Source organism: Clytia hemisphaerica, unplaced genomic scaffold (assembly GCF_902728285.1).
Source record: "Clytia hemisphaerica strain Z4C2 unplaced genomic scaffold, Clytia hemisphaerica genome assembly, whole genome shotgun sequence".
Classification (NCBI taxonomy): Eukaryota; Metazoa; Cnidaria; class Hydrozoa; order Leptothecata; family Clytiidae; genus Clytia; species Clytia hemisphaerica.
In genome coordinates, this window is record NW_027103808.1 from 250,647 (window position 1) to 265,467 (window position 14,821).

The 14,821-nt window shown below is 36.9% G+C and overlaps 1 protein-coding gene across 1 annotated transcript; it reads left to right on the plus strand.

The window, feature by feature from the left end:
* The first annotated feature begins 1,571 nt into the window (after nt 1-1,571).
* On the plus strand, nt 1,572-14,357 carry LOC136806494 (uncharacterized). Its single transcript, XM_067063076.1, has 19 exons — nt 1,572-1,682; nt 1,898-2,821; nt 3,036-3,959; nt 4,174-4,491; nt 4,850-5,158; nt 5,261-5,581; nt 5,709-6,059; nt 6,370-6,654; nt 6,911-7,213; nt 8,599-8,773; nt 8,974-9,125; nt 9,419-9,648; nt 9,855-10,028; nt 10,657-11,233; nt 11,575-11,812; nt 12,226-12,491; nt 12,770-12,836; nt 13,131-13,543; nt 13,918-14,357. Exons 1-19 carry the CDS (start codon nt 1,634-1,636, stop codon nt 13,968-13,970), a joined length of 6,129 nt encoding a protein of 2,042 aa, XP_066919177.1. The 5' UTR covers nt 1,572-1,633; the 3' UTR covers nt 13,971-14,357.
* The last annotated feature ends 464 nt before the right edge of the window (nt 14,358-14,821 follow it).

Below are 14,821 nucleotides of genomic sequence, written 5' to 3' on the forward strand. Positions count from 1 at the left end.
AATGGTTGCTCGTATAGCACTTCGCGATCATTTGATTTGACTTCGTACTCTTACATTTTGCTTGGAGAAGAAAGATTCGATGTAAATACAACTCGATTGATTAGTGAAGGTGTATCCTTCGTTATGGGAAACTACTCATTTTCTCATTTCGTGAACAATGGAACAGTTGAATGTCTGATTGAAATCGGTGAAGAGAAATTCACTTCTAACAGCTCTATGTTGTACCAAATCCCAGTATACCAAAATGTACCTGAAATGCAAAGTATCCAACCAAACGGTGTGACAGTATCGGGATGTCAATTCCAATTCCACCAGGATCTGAAAGGGTTTGCAAGTTTAGTTGGCTACGATGGGAACCAAAGAGAAATCAGTAATACCCAATCAAATTTGGTCAAAGTGTCTGGAGACGATGTGTACCAATTCGATTCTGTCCTTTTAACCTCGTACAAGAACATCGGCGATTACTACAAATGCAAGCTTTTCGATTCTGATTCGATGCCGACTGCCTCACTTTCAGGACTTTCAAGATCTCTGAATATTTCGGGTAAGTGTTTTTTTAGTGTTTTTCTTGTTTAGATTTAAACGGCTTTTATAATGATCCTTTGTCTTTAAGTTTAACGAATTGAAGAGTGGATTTTTATTTACGTTTTTGGAATTTACTTCCGCACTGCAACTACAACTTGCTTATCACGTCTTTGTAGTTTTCATTAGCTTTTGCTATTTTGAATGAACAGCTCGATTTTGGTCTTTTCATTTAGATCCAAAAAGCATCGAGATCCCAACATTCAACAAGGCGGCATATTTCATTGGCGATGACGCTACTTTGGATGGATGCCAGTTTAGCTCTGTTTTCACAAAAGACATAACGGTTTCATGGTTGAAGGATGGAAAAGTTTTGGATGTTGATAGCCAGTTTACTTCTGTTTGGGATATGAATTCGTACAACATTACAGTTAGCCCGTTGAGTTTGAGAAACTTGAACTCCAGTGAAAGTGGAGATTATTCTTGTCGCTTGAATTACGAAAGGACAGGAGCAAGCGAAGTGGTGTCGTCGACTGTCAGATTGGATGTCAGTAGCAATAACGTTGTGTTTACAAGCAAACCAGAAATCTTCAGAACACTTGACAGCACTGTCATAAATGGTTGCTCGTATAGCACTTCGCGATCATTTGATTTGACTTCGTACTCTTACATTTTGCTTGGAGAAGAAAGATTCGATGTAAATACAACTCGAGTGATTAGTGAAGGTGTATCCTTCGTTATGGGAAACTACTCATTTTCTCATTTCGTGAACAATGGAACAGTTGAATGTCTGATTGAAATCGGTGAAGAGAAATTCACTTCTAACAGCTCTATGTTGTACCAAATCCCAGTATACCAAAATGTACCTGAAATGCAAAGTATCCAACCAAACGGTGTGACAGTATCGGGATGTCAATTCCAATTCCACCAGGATCTGAAAGGGTTTGCAAGTTTAGTTGGCTACGATGGGAACCAAAGAGAAATCAGTAATACCCAATCAAAGTTGGTCAAAGTGTCTGGAGACGATGTGTACCAATTCGATCCTGTCCTTTTAACCTCGTACAAGAACATCGGCGATTACTACAAATGCAAGCTTTTCGATTCTGATTCGATGCCGACTGCCTCACTTTCAGGATTTTCAAGATCTCTGAATATTTCGGGTAAGTGTTTTTTTAGTGTTTTTCTTGTTTAGATTTAAACGGCTTTTATAATGATCCTTTGTCTTTAAGTTTAACGAATTGAAGAGTGGATTTTTTATTTACGTTTTTGGAATTTACTTCCGCACTGCAACTACAACTTGCTTATCACGTCTTTGTAGTTTTCATTAGCTTTTGCTATTTTGAATGAACAGCTCGATTTTGGTCTTTTCATTTAGATCCAAAAAGCATCGAGATCCCAACATTCAACAAGGCGGCATATTTCATTGGCGATGACGCTACTTTGGATGGATGCCAGTTTAGCTCTGTTTTCACAAAAGACATAACGGTTTCATGGTTGAAGGATGGAAAAGTTTTGGATGTTGATAGCCAGTTTACTTCTGTTTGGGATATGAATTCGTACAACATTACAGTTAGCCCGTTGAGTTTGAGAAACTTGAACTCCAGTGAAAGTGGAGATTATTCTTGTCGCTTGAATTACGAAAGGACAGGAGCAAGCGAAGTGGTGTCGTCGACTGTCAGATTGGATGTCAGTAGCAATAACGTTGTGTTTACAAGCAAACCAGAAATCTTCAGAACACTTGACAGCACTATCATAAATGGTTGCTCGTATAGCACTTCGCGATCATTTGATTTGACTTCGTACTCTTACATTTTGCTTGGAGAAGAAAGATTCGATGTAAATACAACTCGAGTGATTAGTGAAGGTGTATCCTTCGTTATGGGAAACTACTCATTTTCTCATTTCGTGAACAATGGAACAGTTGAATGTCTGATTGAAATCGGTGAAGAGAAATTCACTTCTAACAGCTCTATGTTGTACCAAATCCCAGTATACCAAAATGTACCTGAAATGCAAAGTATCCAACCAAACGGTGTGACAGTATCGGGATGTCAATTCCAATTCCACCAGGATCTGAAAGGGTTTGCAAGTTTAGTTGGCTACGATGGGAACCAAAGAGAAATCAGTAATACCCAATCAAATTTGGTCAAAGTGTCTGGAGACGATGTGTACCAATTCGATTCTGTCCTTTTAACCTCGTACAAGAACATCGGCGATTACTACAAATGCAAGCTTTTCGATTCTGATTCGATGCCGACTGCCTCACTTTCAGGATTTTCAAGATCTCTGAATATTTCGGGTAAGTGTTTTTTTAGTGTTTTTCTTGTTTAGATTTAAACGGCTTTTATAATGATCCTTTGTCTTTAAGTTTAACGAATTGAAGAGTGGATTTTTATTTACGTTTTTGGAATTTACTTCCGCACTGCAACTACAACTTGCATATCACGTCTTTGTAGTTTTCATTAGCTTTTGCTATTTTGAATGAACAGCTCGATTTTGGTCTTTTCATTTAGATCCAAAAAGCATCGAGATCCCAACATTCAACAAGGCGGCATATTTCATTGGCGATGACGCTACTTTGGATGGATGCCAGTTTAGCTCTGTTTTCACAAAAGACATAACGGTTTCATGGTTGAAGGATGGAAAAGTTTTGGATGTTGATAGCCAGTTTACTTCTGTTTGGGATGTGAATTCGTACAACATTACAGTTAGCCCGTTGAGTTTGAGAAACTTGAACTCCAGTGAAAGTGGAGATTATTCTTGTCGCTTGAATTACGAAAGGACAGGAGCAAGCGAAGTGGTGTCGACGACTGTCAGATTGGATGTCAGTAGCAATAACGTTGTGTTTACAAGCAAACCAGAAATCTTCAGAACACTTGACAGCACTGTCATAAATGGTTGCTCGTATAGCACTTCGCGATCATTTGATTTGACTTCGTACTCTTACATTTTGCTTGGAGAAGAAAGATTCGATGTAAATACAACTCGATTGATTAGTGAAGGTGTATCCTTCGTTATGGGAAACTACTCATTTTCTCATTTCGTGAACAATGGAACAGTTGAATGTCTGATTGAAATCGGTGAAGAGAAATTCACTTCTAACAGCTCTATGTTGTACCAAATCCCAGTATACCAAAATGTACCTGAAATGCAAAGTATCCAACCAAACGGTGTGACAGTATCGGGATGTCAATTCCAATTCCACCAGGATCTGAAAGGGTTTGCAAGTTTAGTTGGCTACGATGGGAACCAAAGAGAAATCAGTAATACCCAATCAAATTTGGTCAAAGTGTCTGGAGACGATGTGTACCAATTCGATTCTGTCCTTTTAACCTCGTACAAGAACATCGGCGATTACTACAAATGCAAGCTTTTCGATTCTGATTCGATGCCGACTGCCTTACTTTCAGGACTTTCAAGATCTCTGAATATTTCGGGTAAGTGTTTTTTTAGTGTTTTTCTTGTTTAGATTTAAACGGCTTTTATAATGATCCTTTGTCTTTAAGTTTAACGAATTGAAGAGTGGATTTTTATTTACGTTTTTGGAATTTACTTCCGCACTGCAACTACAACTTGCATATCACGTCTTTGTAGTTTTCATTAGCTTTTGCTATTTTGAATGAACAGCTCGATTTTGGTATTTTCATTTAGATCCAAAAAGCATCGAGATCCCAACATTCAACAAGGCGGCATATTTCATTGGCGATGACGCTACTTTGGATGGATGCCAGTTTAGCTCTGTTTTCACAAAAGACATAACGGTTTCATGGTTGAAGGATGGAAAAGTTTTGGATGTTGATAGCCAGTTTACTTCTGTTTGGGATGTGAATTCGTACAACATTACAGTTAGCCCGTTGAGTTTGAGAAACTTGAACTCCAGTGAAAGTGGAGATTATTCTTGTCGCTTGAATTACGAAAGGACAGGAGCAAGCGAAGTGGTGTCGTCAACTGTCAGATTGAATGTTAAAAGTAAGGTTATTTTAATTGAAATTTGTTTTTAGTAATATAGAGTAACTATATGATTACATTAAGGGAATAGTGCAACATCAATTTGATTGGAATCGATAACCTAGCCCAAAGGTGAGAAATATGTAGTAATTGTATGTCATGTCATACGTAGTGTTTCTTGAGTGATTGATTACAAATCAAAGTTGTTCCCAAATGAGTTTCCAGTAGGGATTGGAGAGCTCAGCAGTTAGAGGTTGACAATGTAAGAGTTTTACTCTTGTATTTAGTGGTTCGCTACTAAGTAGAGCTCATTGATACTAAATGGTGTGCCAAGAGTTGTGTGTATAGGAATATATGATCTTTTCTCATATTTTTTTAGGTAATGAAATAAGGATCCTTAGTAAACCATCACTTGTGAAGAAATCAAGTCTTTTGGTTGGTTGTAACTATACCACAGCTCGAGGTATCCTTCTTCCAGAAGAAAACACATACTGGCTATTCAACCAGACTGTAAAGTTGAGTGCAACTGGGACTGGTTATCCTGTACCAAACACAGATCCTACCATCTTTTCCACGCCTTCTTTGATTGTGGATGATGACAAATGGATTGGGGTATTCTCTTGTGTCATTGAGATTGGTTCAGAAAATGTTGTTTCACCATTGATTGTCATCCAAGATGAAGCCAAAGGTATGAATTTAGGCTTGCAGTTTTTTGATTTGTTTAAAAGTTTAGAACTTAGTTCGATCGTTAAAAAATATTATTCTAACGAAATCTCAAATTTACTTTTAGACCCTGATCCGTTTTTCTCATCCAAACCAAGCATCACTTATCCATCGGCCAGTAACCCTTCACTCACCGCTTCTAACTGTCAATTCCGGTATGAGGGCCAACCTGCATTCACATACACATACATTCTGTACAATGCTGACAATACCATCATCAAAGAGACACCGGCCACTATACGAGAATTAGGAAATGACAATTTCATCTTCGATTCATTGGTGGTCACGAGTTACCAAGATGCTGCAAGTTATTATCAATGTCGTATCTCAGCAGAATCTTTGGTGGATCCAATAGTCTCGTTGGTGTCAGATTTCATTGATGTGAAACGTAAGCATGTAAAATTTTAATGAAAGCTTTTCAAAAGTGTTTTCAGTTGATTCCACAAAGCTTGGTAACCATACCGTATTCCCTCTAAATAAGGCTACCATTTTTATCATTTCCATTTCATTTTCAGTACCTGAATTCACCAGCAATCCAACATCTTCTGGTGGTCGACAGTTTTATGTCGGTGATTTGATCTTCATCAGTGGTTGTGAAGTCCAATCAATGTTCACACAGCCCTTATCCTTCTTTGTGCTCTACGATCCACTATCTGCATCTAACCTTCAACCTATCCAGCAGATGATCACATCCAATTCTTTCAATGAAACAACTGGTCTCTTCACTTTCACTTTCAACGAGTACGTCATTGCTTCGGGAAAGATGAGTAATACAGGTTTCTATGCGTGTCAAGTGTCCTTCGTTACAGCTCAATCACCAGAGAGTTTGACCATTAGATCTGAGTCCATTGATATAATTATCTCATGTAAGTGATTATAGTTTCTATTTATTTCGTCTTTTGCTTTCATTTTCATCGGAATTTTACTAATGTTCCATATCCTGAAAATAAAGCAATCGTACACCATATCAACCGAACAATGAGGTTTGGGTATGAGTTTACCGAAGGTTAAATTGGCGTCAATTGTTTTGTTATGTTAGTGTTCAGTTTCCTCACTCAATCATAATAATGTTAAACTTAAATTTTAATGTAGCTTTTGACGCAAGGGGTGACAGGTGCATTGTATTGTATTTTATGATTCATTTCTCTAAATCCGATTTTTAACATTCTTGTTTAGCTAATAATGTCGTATTCGCTTCAAACCCTACATTGGTTATCCGACCCGATTCGGTCAGCATTGCTGGTTGTTCATACACTGCTGACAGACCTGGCAACCTCACCAAATATTCAAGGTGGTTGTATAATGGTTTAGTATCGAACAGTTTAGATACTGGAAACCTCTCTGGTAAGTTTAAGGACATCGACATCACTTCATATGTTTCGTGGGGAAATTACATGTGCCAAGTCAAAATTGGTACTGAGATTTTTAACTCATCAACATTGACCGTGGACGAATTCCCAGGTAATGACGTTTTTTTTTTATCTATATAAAACTATTTTCGTCTTCGTGATTTTGAAAAAATGATTAAGCTTCAGCATTGTCTATCGATAGAATAAACATGATTTTGTTTTGTGTGTAAAATCTTTTAACGGGAGTAATTGAAGTTATTTCCCATTAAGAATCAAAAAAATGTTATTTGTGTAGAAGCTCCGAAATAAGACTTCCGGCATGTTATAGATATGAGACCTGTACATTAATTATGTTTTCTATCACGCAGATCCAACCATAACAATCCAGCCAACTGCAAAATACAACGATTCCATTGGAAGTCCTATCAACATCACCGGTTGTCGTATTTCCAGCATCTTACAAATGCAAAGCAATAATTTATACTGGTTGGTCAACTCCATTGAAAAACGAACAGCTTTTCTTTCTTTTGATAAGAACAATGCTCAATTTGCGTCTTTGGCAATGGCTTCATCCACCATCAACGATCAAGGTTTTTACCAATGCGCTTTCTTGAAACCTGGCAAAGCTAAAAAGTTGGTTCTGTCCAACAGTGCTAATGTCCAGTTTAAAGGTACGTATATATTCCTTGAAGATTTTTTTAATGGAGATTTTTCTGACACAACTCTATAATTCGAAGCTGTTACCCTGGTAAAAATTCTTGAAAAGTTCTTGAAAAGATCTTATCAAGAAACTTTGCTTATTCTTTTTCAGTTTCTTACTACGAACGTGCCAAGATCTTTCAAGATCTTTAACGATCTGATAAAACTTTTTTATAAGTTTTGAATAAGATTCTTGTCCCTTACAGTGATTCAAGATCTTGACGGAATCTTAAGTAAAAATAAGTCTACGACCGCAGTTCCACCCGAAGGTAGGGGAGGGTGCCACTCTTTCTCCCTGGATTGCTCCACTTACCCTTGATCCTTCTCTTAATTGCTGAGCATCAAGCAGAGAGGTATCAAGTACCATTTTGGGACTCTTTGGTATGACCCGGCTGGGGGTTGAACCCACAACCTTGCGCACCGTAGGCGGATGCTCTACCACTGCACTACGGTCGCTGACGGAATCTTATTACTATTCCCCTTCAGTTATTGAATAAGAGCCGAAAGCTTCGCTCGAGTGACAGCATTCAACTGATGACCTCGTGAATACTTCCCATTAATCATCCAAGCATTAATACAGTCAATGATAACAAACACACAAAAGAAAAACCACTTACCGTATTTCGAAGCTGACCAAAAACTGATTCGTAAATACTATCCTAAGAGATTGCTCTCCTTGAGTCTAAAGACTCCTTCTTATGAAAAACAATCATAACCAGAAATTTACGTGTTTTTAAGATTCTTAACCCGAACTTGATAAGAACCACTAAAAATCTTAAAGCTTCTTTGCACATAATAGTTAGTTAAGATTTGGAAAGTCTCTTTATAAAAACTTTATAAGTTACGCAAAGAATCTTAAAATAATTTATGGCTCAAGATTTCGTAAGATTCTGCTTAAGAACTTAATAAAGAAATAATAAATTTTCTTACTATAAATATGCGGAAAGAATCTTGACAATTCTTAACAATTTATTTACAAGATCTTTAAAGATCATTTTGTTGGAAGAAATTTTCAAGATTTCCTAAGAATCGTTGTAAGATCTTACAAAGATTTTTAAAGATTCTTACTTATTAAAGATCTTGAAAGATCTTCAACGATCTTTTCAGATCTTATCAAGAATTTTTACCAGGGTAAAGCATTTGGTTCCTCCAGCACTCAGGGATGTATTGGACAGAAGTCGTTCCTTCAGTTTCCTGTCTAATTCTATCGAATCTATTATGGATTATCGTCTCTAACCTGCCAAAAAACAAAATCGGTTTACTTCATAAAAAAATTCTCGTAAATTTTAAATCAATGAAGATTGAAAGTGTTAAATTTTAAAACTACATATACAAGGGTCTGGTATTTTCTTTGCAGACATTTCCAGTACAACAGTGGAGCTTTCAATGAACAAACAATTCATCCCTGCATATACTGAACCTTCGTCCGATGAATATCAAAAGTTAGCAAAAGAAGTCAAAGCAGCAGTCAGTGAAGGTTTAGGGAATTCACAGCAAGGCAGGCGACCAATTGTTGCTATCCGTGGCTTCAAGTAAACTTTTATTCTCGTGTAATGCATAGTATGCCTATGAGGTTGGAAGGGGGCTTAGACAAATGATTTAGTAGGAGTTACGTAGGACTACTTTTTGAAAGAAGGATAATAACTCGTTAATTCTTTCACAGGACGACCTTTCAATTGAAGATGTGTAGAGTTATAGTTGATAATCGGATTTTCCAATCATATATTTTTAGGGAGGGGAGTGTTATCGCGTTGGTACAACTCTTTTTTGCAAATGTGACACAAGTGGATCGGAAGTCTTTCTGTTCGTCAGGTGATTCCCTGATCTCAAACCTACAAGGAATCACCACTCTCGGAATCAATAACATCAAAACGATAACTCAAGGTAAGACGTTATGATATTTGTCCTCTCAGTGTTCAGAAAATTCCCTCTAAAGAATTCCCCGGTAAATCTGCCAATAAGTTATCGGAGAACTATAATTTCATTCTAGCAATTAATTGGGATTAGATTAGATTCAATGTTGGTAAGCTACCTTTAGATAATAAATATTGATAACGAGATGTCTAAGTTGTTCCAGATCGCGAAGGATTCTAGATAAAACGACATGTGAAGCTAGCTCATATATAGTAAACTATCGATCAAACACTAATATACGCAAATAATTGGTCCTTTATTAGATTGTTGTCCAGCAGACACAGTTGGCGAGGAATCATTCAAAGGAGTTTACAATTATAACGTCACTCTAGTCAACACAGACGTCCGCCAAACTTGTGTTTACTCAGCGTCTTCGTTAAGCGCACGACAATGCATCCAAAACTTGGAGCTTGGTCCTCAATGGGGTGAAGCAGATCTTGGACAATGCTCTGCTAAAAGTGATGTAACAAATCAACTCATTGAGCTGACAAAGGTATATATTGCCTTTTTCATATAGCAGTACTATTTTGTATCCGCGTATTTTTTTTTGGTGAAATTATCAAACATTTTAAGATTTTATTGATGACTAGCTTAACATTTTCAGTGCCTAAGTGGATTTTCTCATGTAACATCCATTTTCGCCAATCTTTATTTTCCTGGACTTCATTTCTTGGTTATTACTTATCGATTCTGTTATAGGAATTGACTTGTACAACGGGCAACTGTACGCTAAACGTTGTGAAAGTGACAGAGAATCTTCGTGAGATTGTCAACAACAATACAGCTATCACAACCAGACAGGATCTTGAATTCATCGCTGACATTGTTGGCAATACTGCAGACTCCAACACAACTAGCAGTGAAACTAAACTGGTAATTTACACCATTCGTCATTCATTAGCAAAAGACAGGCTCAGCGTTTTTTTACCACTTACCACAATTAACCTTTCACGCAAACCCCTCACTTGATCTAACGTTGTTGTAAAAAGATGACGATAGATGATAGAATGATAGAAAATAATGATACAAACCAGAAAAGCGTCCGAAAAAAGTGTTCGCCGTAATGTATTATCATGTCTTCTAAATTTTCTTCCTACGCGCTAGAGCTCTGAAGGTTGGGAAATTTTCAATATCTTGAAGGGATTACATTATAGAATTTTACCAGACTGCATCAAGAATTTGTGGGGTGTGGGAAGCCTAAACTGGGGATTTGGGATTGTCGGGTCCAACCAAAATAATCTCAGCCTTACGCAGAAGGGGATCCCGATTGATCCCGACTGGGGATGCGGCACATAGGAGGCCGACGATCATTCTTCGCGAATGGAAGATTGAACCGCTTCTTCAGAGTTTTAGCGCGGGCGGCCATCAATCCACCATTGGATTATCAGAAAATCGTTGATCTAAGTGTCAAGCTTCTTCCTAACGAATGATAAGTGAATAAGGTTAAGGTTATGATTTAAAAAAATGAAAAATGACCTTATTTTCGGTTTTGTTTTAAAAGGGTGCTGAAAACATTATGAAGACTGTTGATGTGGTAGTAGTCTCTGATAAAAGTATCATTGCAGAATCGGAAGAAAAGACTCAATCGTCCACAAAACTTGTCAAAAACTTAGAAAAGTTGACATCAGCCATCGGTAAAGTTGTGGAGGAAACTAAAGAACCATTCTCAGTGACTGGTGAAAATACAGCTCTGATTGTCAACTTTGAGCCTCCTAAAGCGCTGACACTTATTGCAAGAGATCTTACATCCTCTGACAATCAAAATGAGATAAACATTGCTATCATGAACAGCACCACATCGCCACCAAAAAAACGACCATCATTGGTTAGAGCTGAAATCCCTGCCGAAGCTTTTGGTAACAAGAGTCAAGCAGTGTCGTCACTTATCTTCAGAGAAAACACCTTGCTACAGGAAACCAATAACACCAACCCAGTGATCAGCTCAGTATTAAGCATCAGTGTTGGTGATCAACCAGTATCTAATCTCACAACACCATTGATTCTTCGCTTCCAACGAACAACTCCTAATGAAACATTGGATGGAACAGATCTTTGCTCCTTTTGGGATTTCTCAGCTCGTAAGTTCATGTTTAATGGTGAAAGTAGTGAAGAAGAGAGTATCTAGTCCAATTGTCCAAAATGACTATACAACTCTCGCTAATTCGAACTTTGATTTGTTCGAAATGCAGGGAGATTCGAATAATAGAAGTTCGAATTAGAGAGAGTGATAAATTATCTTAAAACGATGAACATATTGCACCCATTTCCATGATATAGTTTTATTGGGATTTCACATTTTATTTGAGCCAAAAGGTGATTAAACCTTAGCTAAGTAAGCCCCAAACTTAGCTTAGGTATCATGATTAACACTGTGATTAATACTAATTCGAATCATTTACTCCTCATTACCCATTTCTAGCGACCGGAGAGGCAGGTCGTTTTGGTCGTTGGAGCACGGATGGATGTCGGCTGATAGCCAATCAAACCACAGCAACTGATGTCGTTTGTGAATGTGATCACATGACCAACTTCGCCATCCTTTTTGACGTTTCACAGACGCAGAGCAACCCGTTGGAGCTGCAAATTATCACGTGGATAGGTTGTGGAATCTCCATCGCTGGGCTCTTCATTACACTGGTCACCTACCTGTATTTCTAGTAAGTAGTTTTTAATTTCGTGTGTAGGAGGACAGAAGAAGTTCTGAATTCTCGATGTAAAATTTCAGACTAATTGGTATTGGAATTTGATTAGATTTAAAGGTGATTGCACATTTATTGAAAGAAATGAAATGATTTTCAAGCGCGTTTGAATGGAAGGATCCCGAACCTCCTAGATTGATTCTCTAATTTGTAACAAATGGAATGGGAATTAAACCCATAGTCTCAGGTGCCTAAGAAACGTACTGTACGTTTATTAATTTCAACAAACATTATTTACCCCCTAACCTAACCTGAAAAGACCCTTCAATCAGATTTTTATGCCTTCATTTTCAACTCTGTACGTTTATTAGGAACTCGAGAGTAACCCCTCGTTTTTCAGATTGAAATTATATTTATTTCCCTTTCCACAGTAATTTACGAACGAAGTTAGCACCAAAGATTTTGATCAATCTCTCCATCTCTATGTTGTGTTTGCTGATCCTCTTCATCTCGGTGGTGGATCGCACCACACCCAGGGTCGGTTGTCAAATCATTGCTGGTCTCATCCAGTACTTCATGCTCTCCACTTTCTGTTGGATGGCTGTGGAGGGAGCCAACCTGTACCGTATGTTCGTCACCATCTTCTCCAGTGGAAGCACAGGCAAATTCTACAAAAAAGCTTCCATTTTCGGATGGGGTAAGTTTCCATACACACCAACCTTTTAGTTAGTGATTAAGAGAGGATTTGCTTCAATAAATTTTGAAATCTTCAACTTCACCGCATTCTCGTTATCGTTTTGAGAATTTCTTAACGAAAGTTAATCCTGGGAGAGCCCATATTTCAAAGCTTTTTAAAGTTTTTCCCAAACTGCCAATCACAAGTACCTTGACCTTTGTTCCTCTCTTCACAGAGATGATAGAACTAAAACTTCATTCATTGCAATAATGCTAATCTTTTCTCGTTATAATCGTTAGGTTTACCAGCATTGATAGTAATCATCACAGGAGCAGTGAGTCCAGAAAACATGGGGAATGAACAATTGTAAGTTTTGGTTATCTTCTTCAGTTTTGTTTTGGATGATTCGATGCTCATTATTTGTCGGTGATGTTGAGAACAGTAGGGGCTTACAATCATAAATGACGATAAAGATCAACAAGATTTACCCCCATTTATTTTGTGTTTTTATTCTCATGTCTAATTTTAGTTACAAACAGAGGCCGGCTCTCCATACTCTGGAAAAAAGTCCTTAATTGAGAGTAAAAAATAGGGGGATAGCAATATATTAGGGTCTTAGCACGAAACTTTTGGCATTTGTATTATTCATATTCATTTTAGTTGTGTGACGGTTGGTTATCCATTCTATTTCGCCGTCCTCCTACCCGTATGTCTCATCTTGATGTTCAACTTTGCCATTATCACACTGGTCATGAGATCGTTGGTCAGAACTAAAGCAAATGCTGTTGGTCAAGGGAAAAGTATTCAACAACAAGCTAAGATTGCTTTTGCTGCCAGTGCCTTATTGGGTTTGACTTGGATCTTTGGTGTATTAGCTGTTGGTGATCTGAGAGATTTCTTCCAATATCTTTTCACCATCTTCAATTCACTTCAAGGATTTTTCATCTTCTTCTTTTACACACTAAGAAATCCTGAAGCCAAGAAGAATTGGTTGATAACCCTCGGTTTAAGGGATGAGAAACTATATTCATTGACGGATTCAACTGCAGCTTATAATAGGCAGCGTAGGACAGGTAAACTAATTACTTTTTTAAATACTATACACGATATGGAGGAAAATCTAATCGAAAGATCTTGACACCGGACTGACTCAAAGGCTAAGTCTCCTAAGTCATTTTGAAATTCAAGTAAGGCCATAGGTCTTTGGGTTTTGGCTCCCATCTGGAATTTCTCAATATCAGCTCTTCTTCGTTTATTTAAGAAATTAGAGATAGTTTGTCGGAATGTAAATATATAAAGGGAATGGTTCAACGTTTATTTTTGTTACCAATTAAAATCTTAAACTGTTGATTTCTCGAATCAGCTAAGCTTGATTGAAGATGGAGGTATTTCTGTTTGTTTTTTACTTCAGTTTTTTACAAATTTCAATTCTTTATTTTTGTTGTAGGTGCTGGCACATCGACGAGTACAAGTGTTTACGTTTCATCTACCTCTGCTTGATGACTGTTCACAAAAATTAGAAACCAAATATTTTTATAAATTTTCACTGCACATAAAATTTTTCTTATAGATTTTTTCTCCTAATGTTTTTTTTCATAATGGGGCTTTGTAAATATTTTAGAAAAAAATTGTAAAAGCTATTATAACAAATTTTTTACCGAAAATTATTTCTTCATTAAAAATTATTCATAAATATTTTTTTATGCTTTAGGTAAAATTTTAATGTTTTTTCATAAATATTTTTTCGAAATTTTTGTAACTGATAAGGCAGCAATTGTCAAATTTGTCAAAATAATTTTTTTTGGAAAGCTGCACCTCCCTCAAAACAAAAAGCACCTTTTATAGTTTAACATTCATGAAATTTAAAAATATCTTTAAAAATAAAAAGGAATTTGAAATTTCTGTTTGGGCAGACGACGATAATAATTCTTCCTTTAAATTCCACCTTTGTTTTTTTTGCTTCTTTTTTTTTTCAAAAAGAGAAGTGAATACAAGATGATATCAGACATCAGAATTTCAGCAGTTTGGATACCTGATGTAAATTATAAGGACGAATAGAAAAAAGTGTTTTCTTTAATCTTCAAAAGAAGCATTGAAAAAGTGAAGAAAAGTATACAAAATCCGTGTTTTCAAAATATAGAAATTTATCGCTATTTTATTTCTTTTTCTCTTCTTCATTTAGGAAGGAATGAAATTAGTCAATTTTTTGTTGAGTTGAAGAGAGGGGAAAACAAAGCTTTCCTAACAAAAAAATTAAAGGAATGGACTAAAAGTACGATAACATCCCTTTTTTTCCATTTGGTCAGTTGAAGTAACAAAAGCTGCTTGATACGAGGAGTACTCTCATTGAG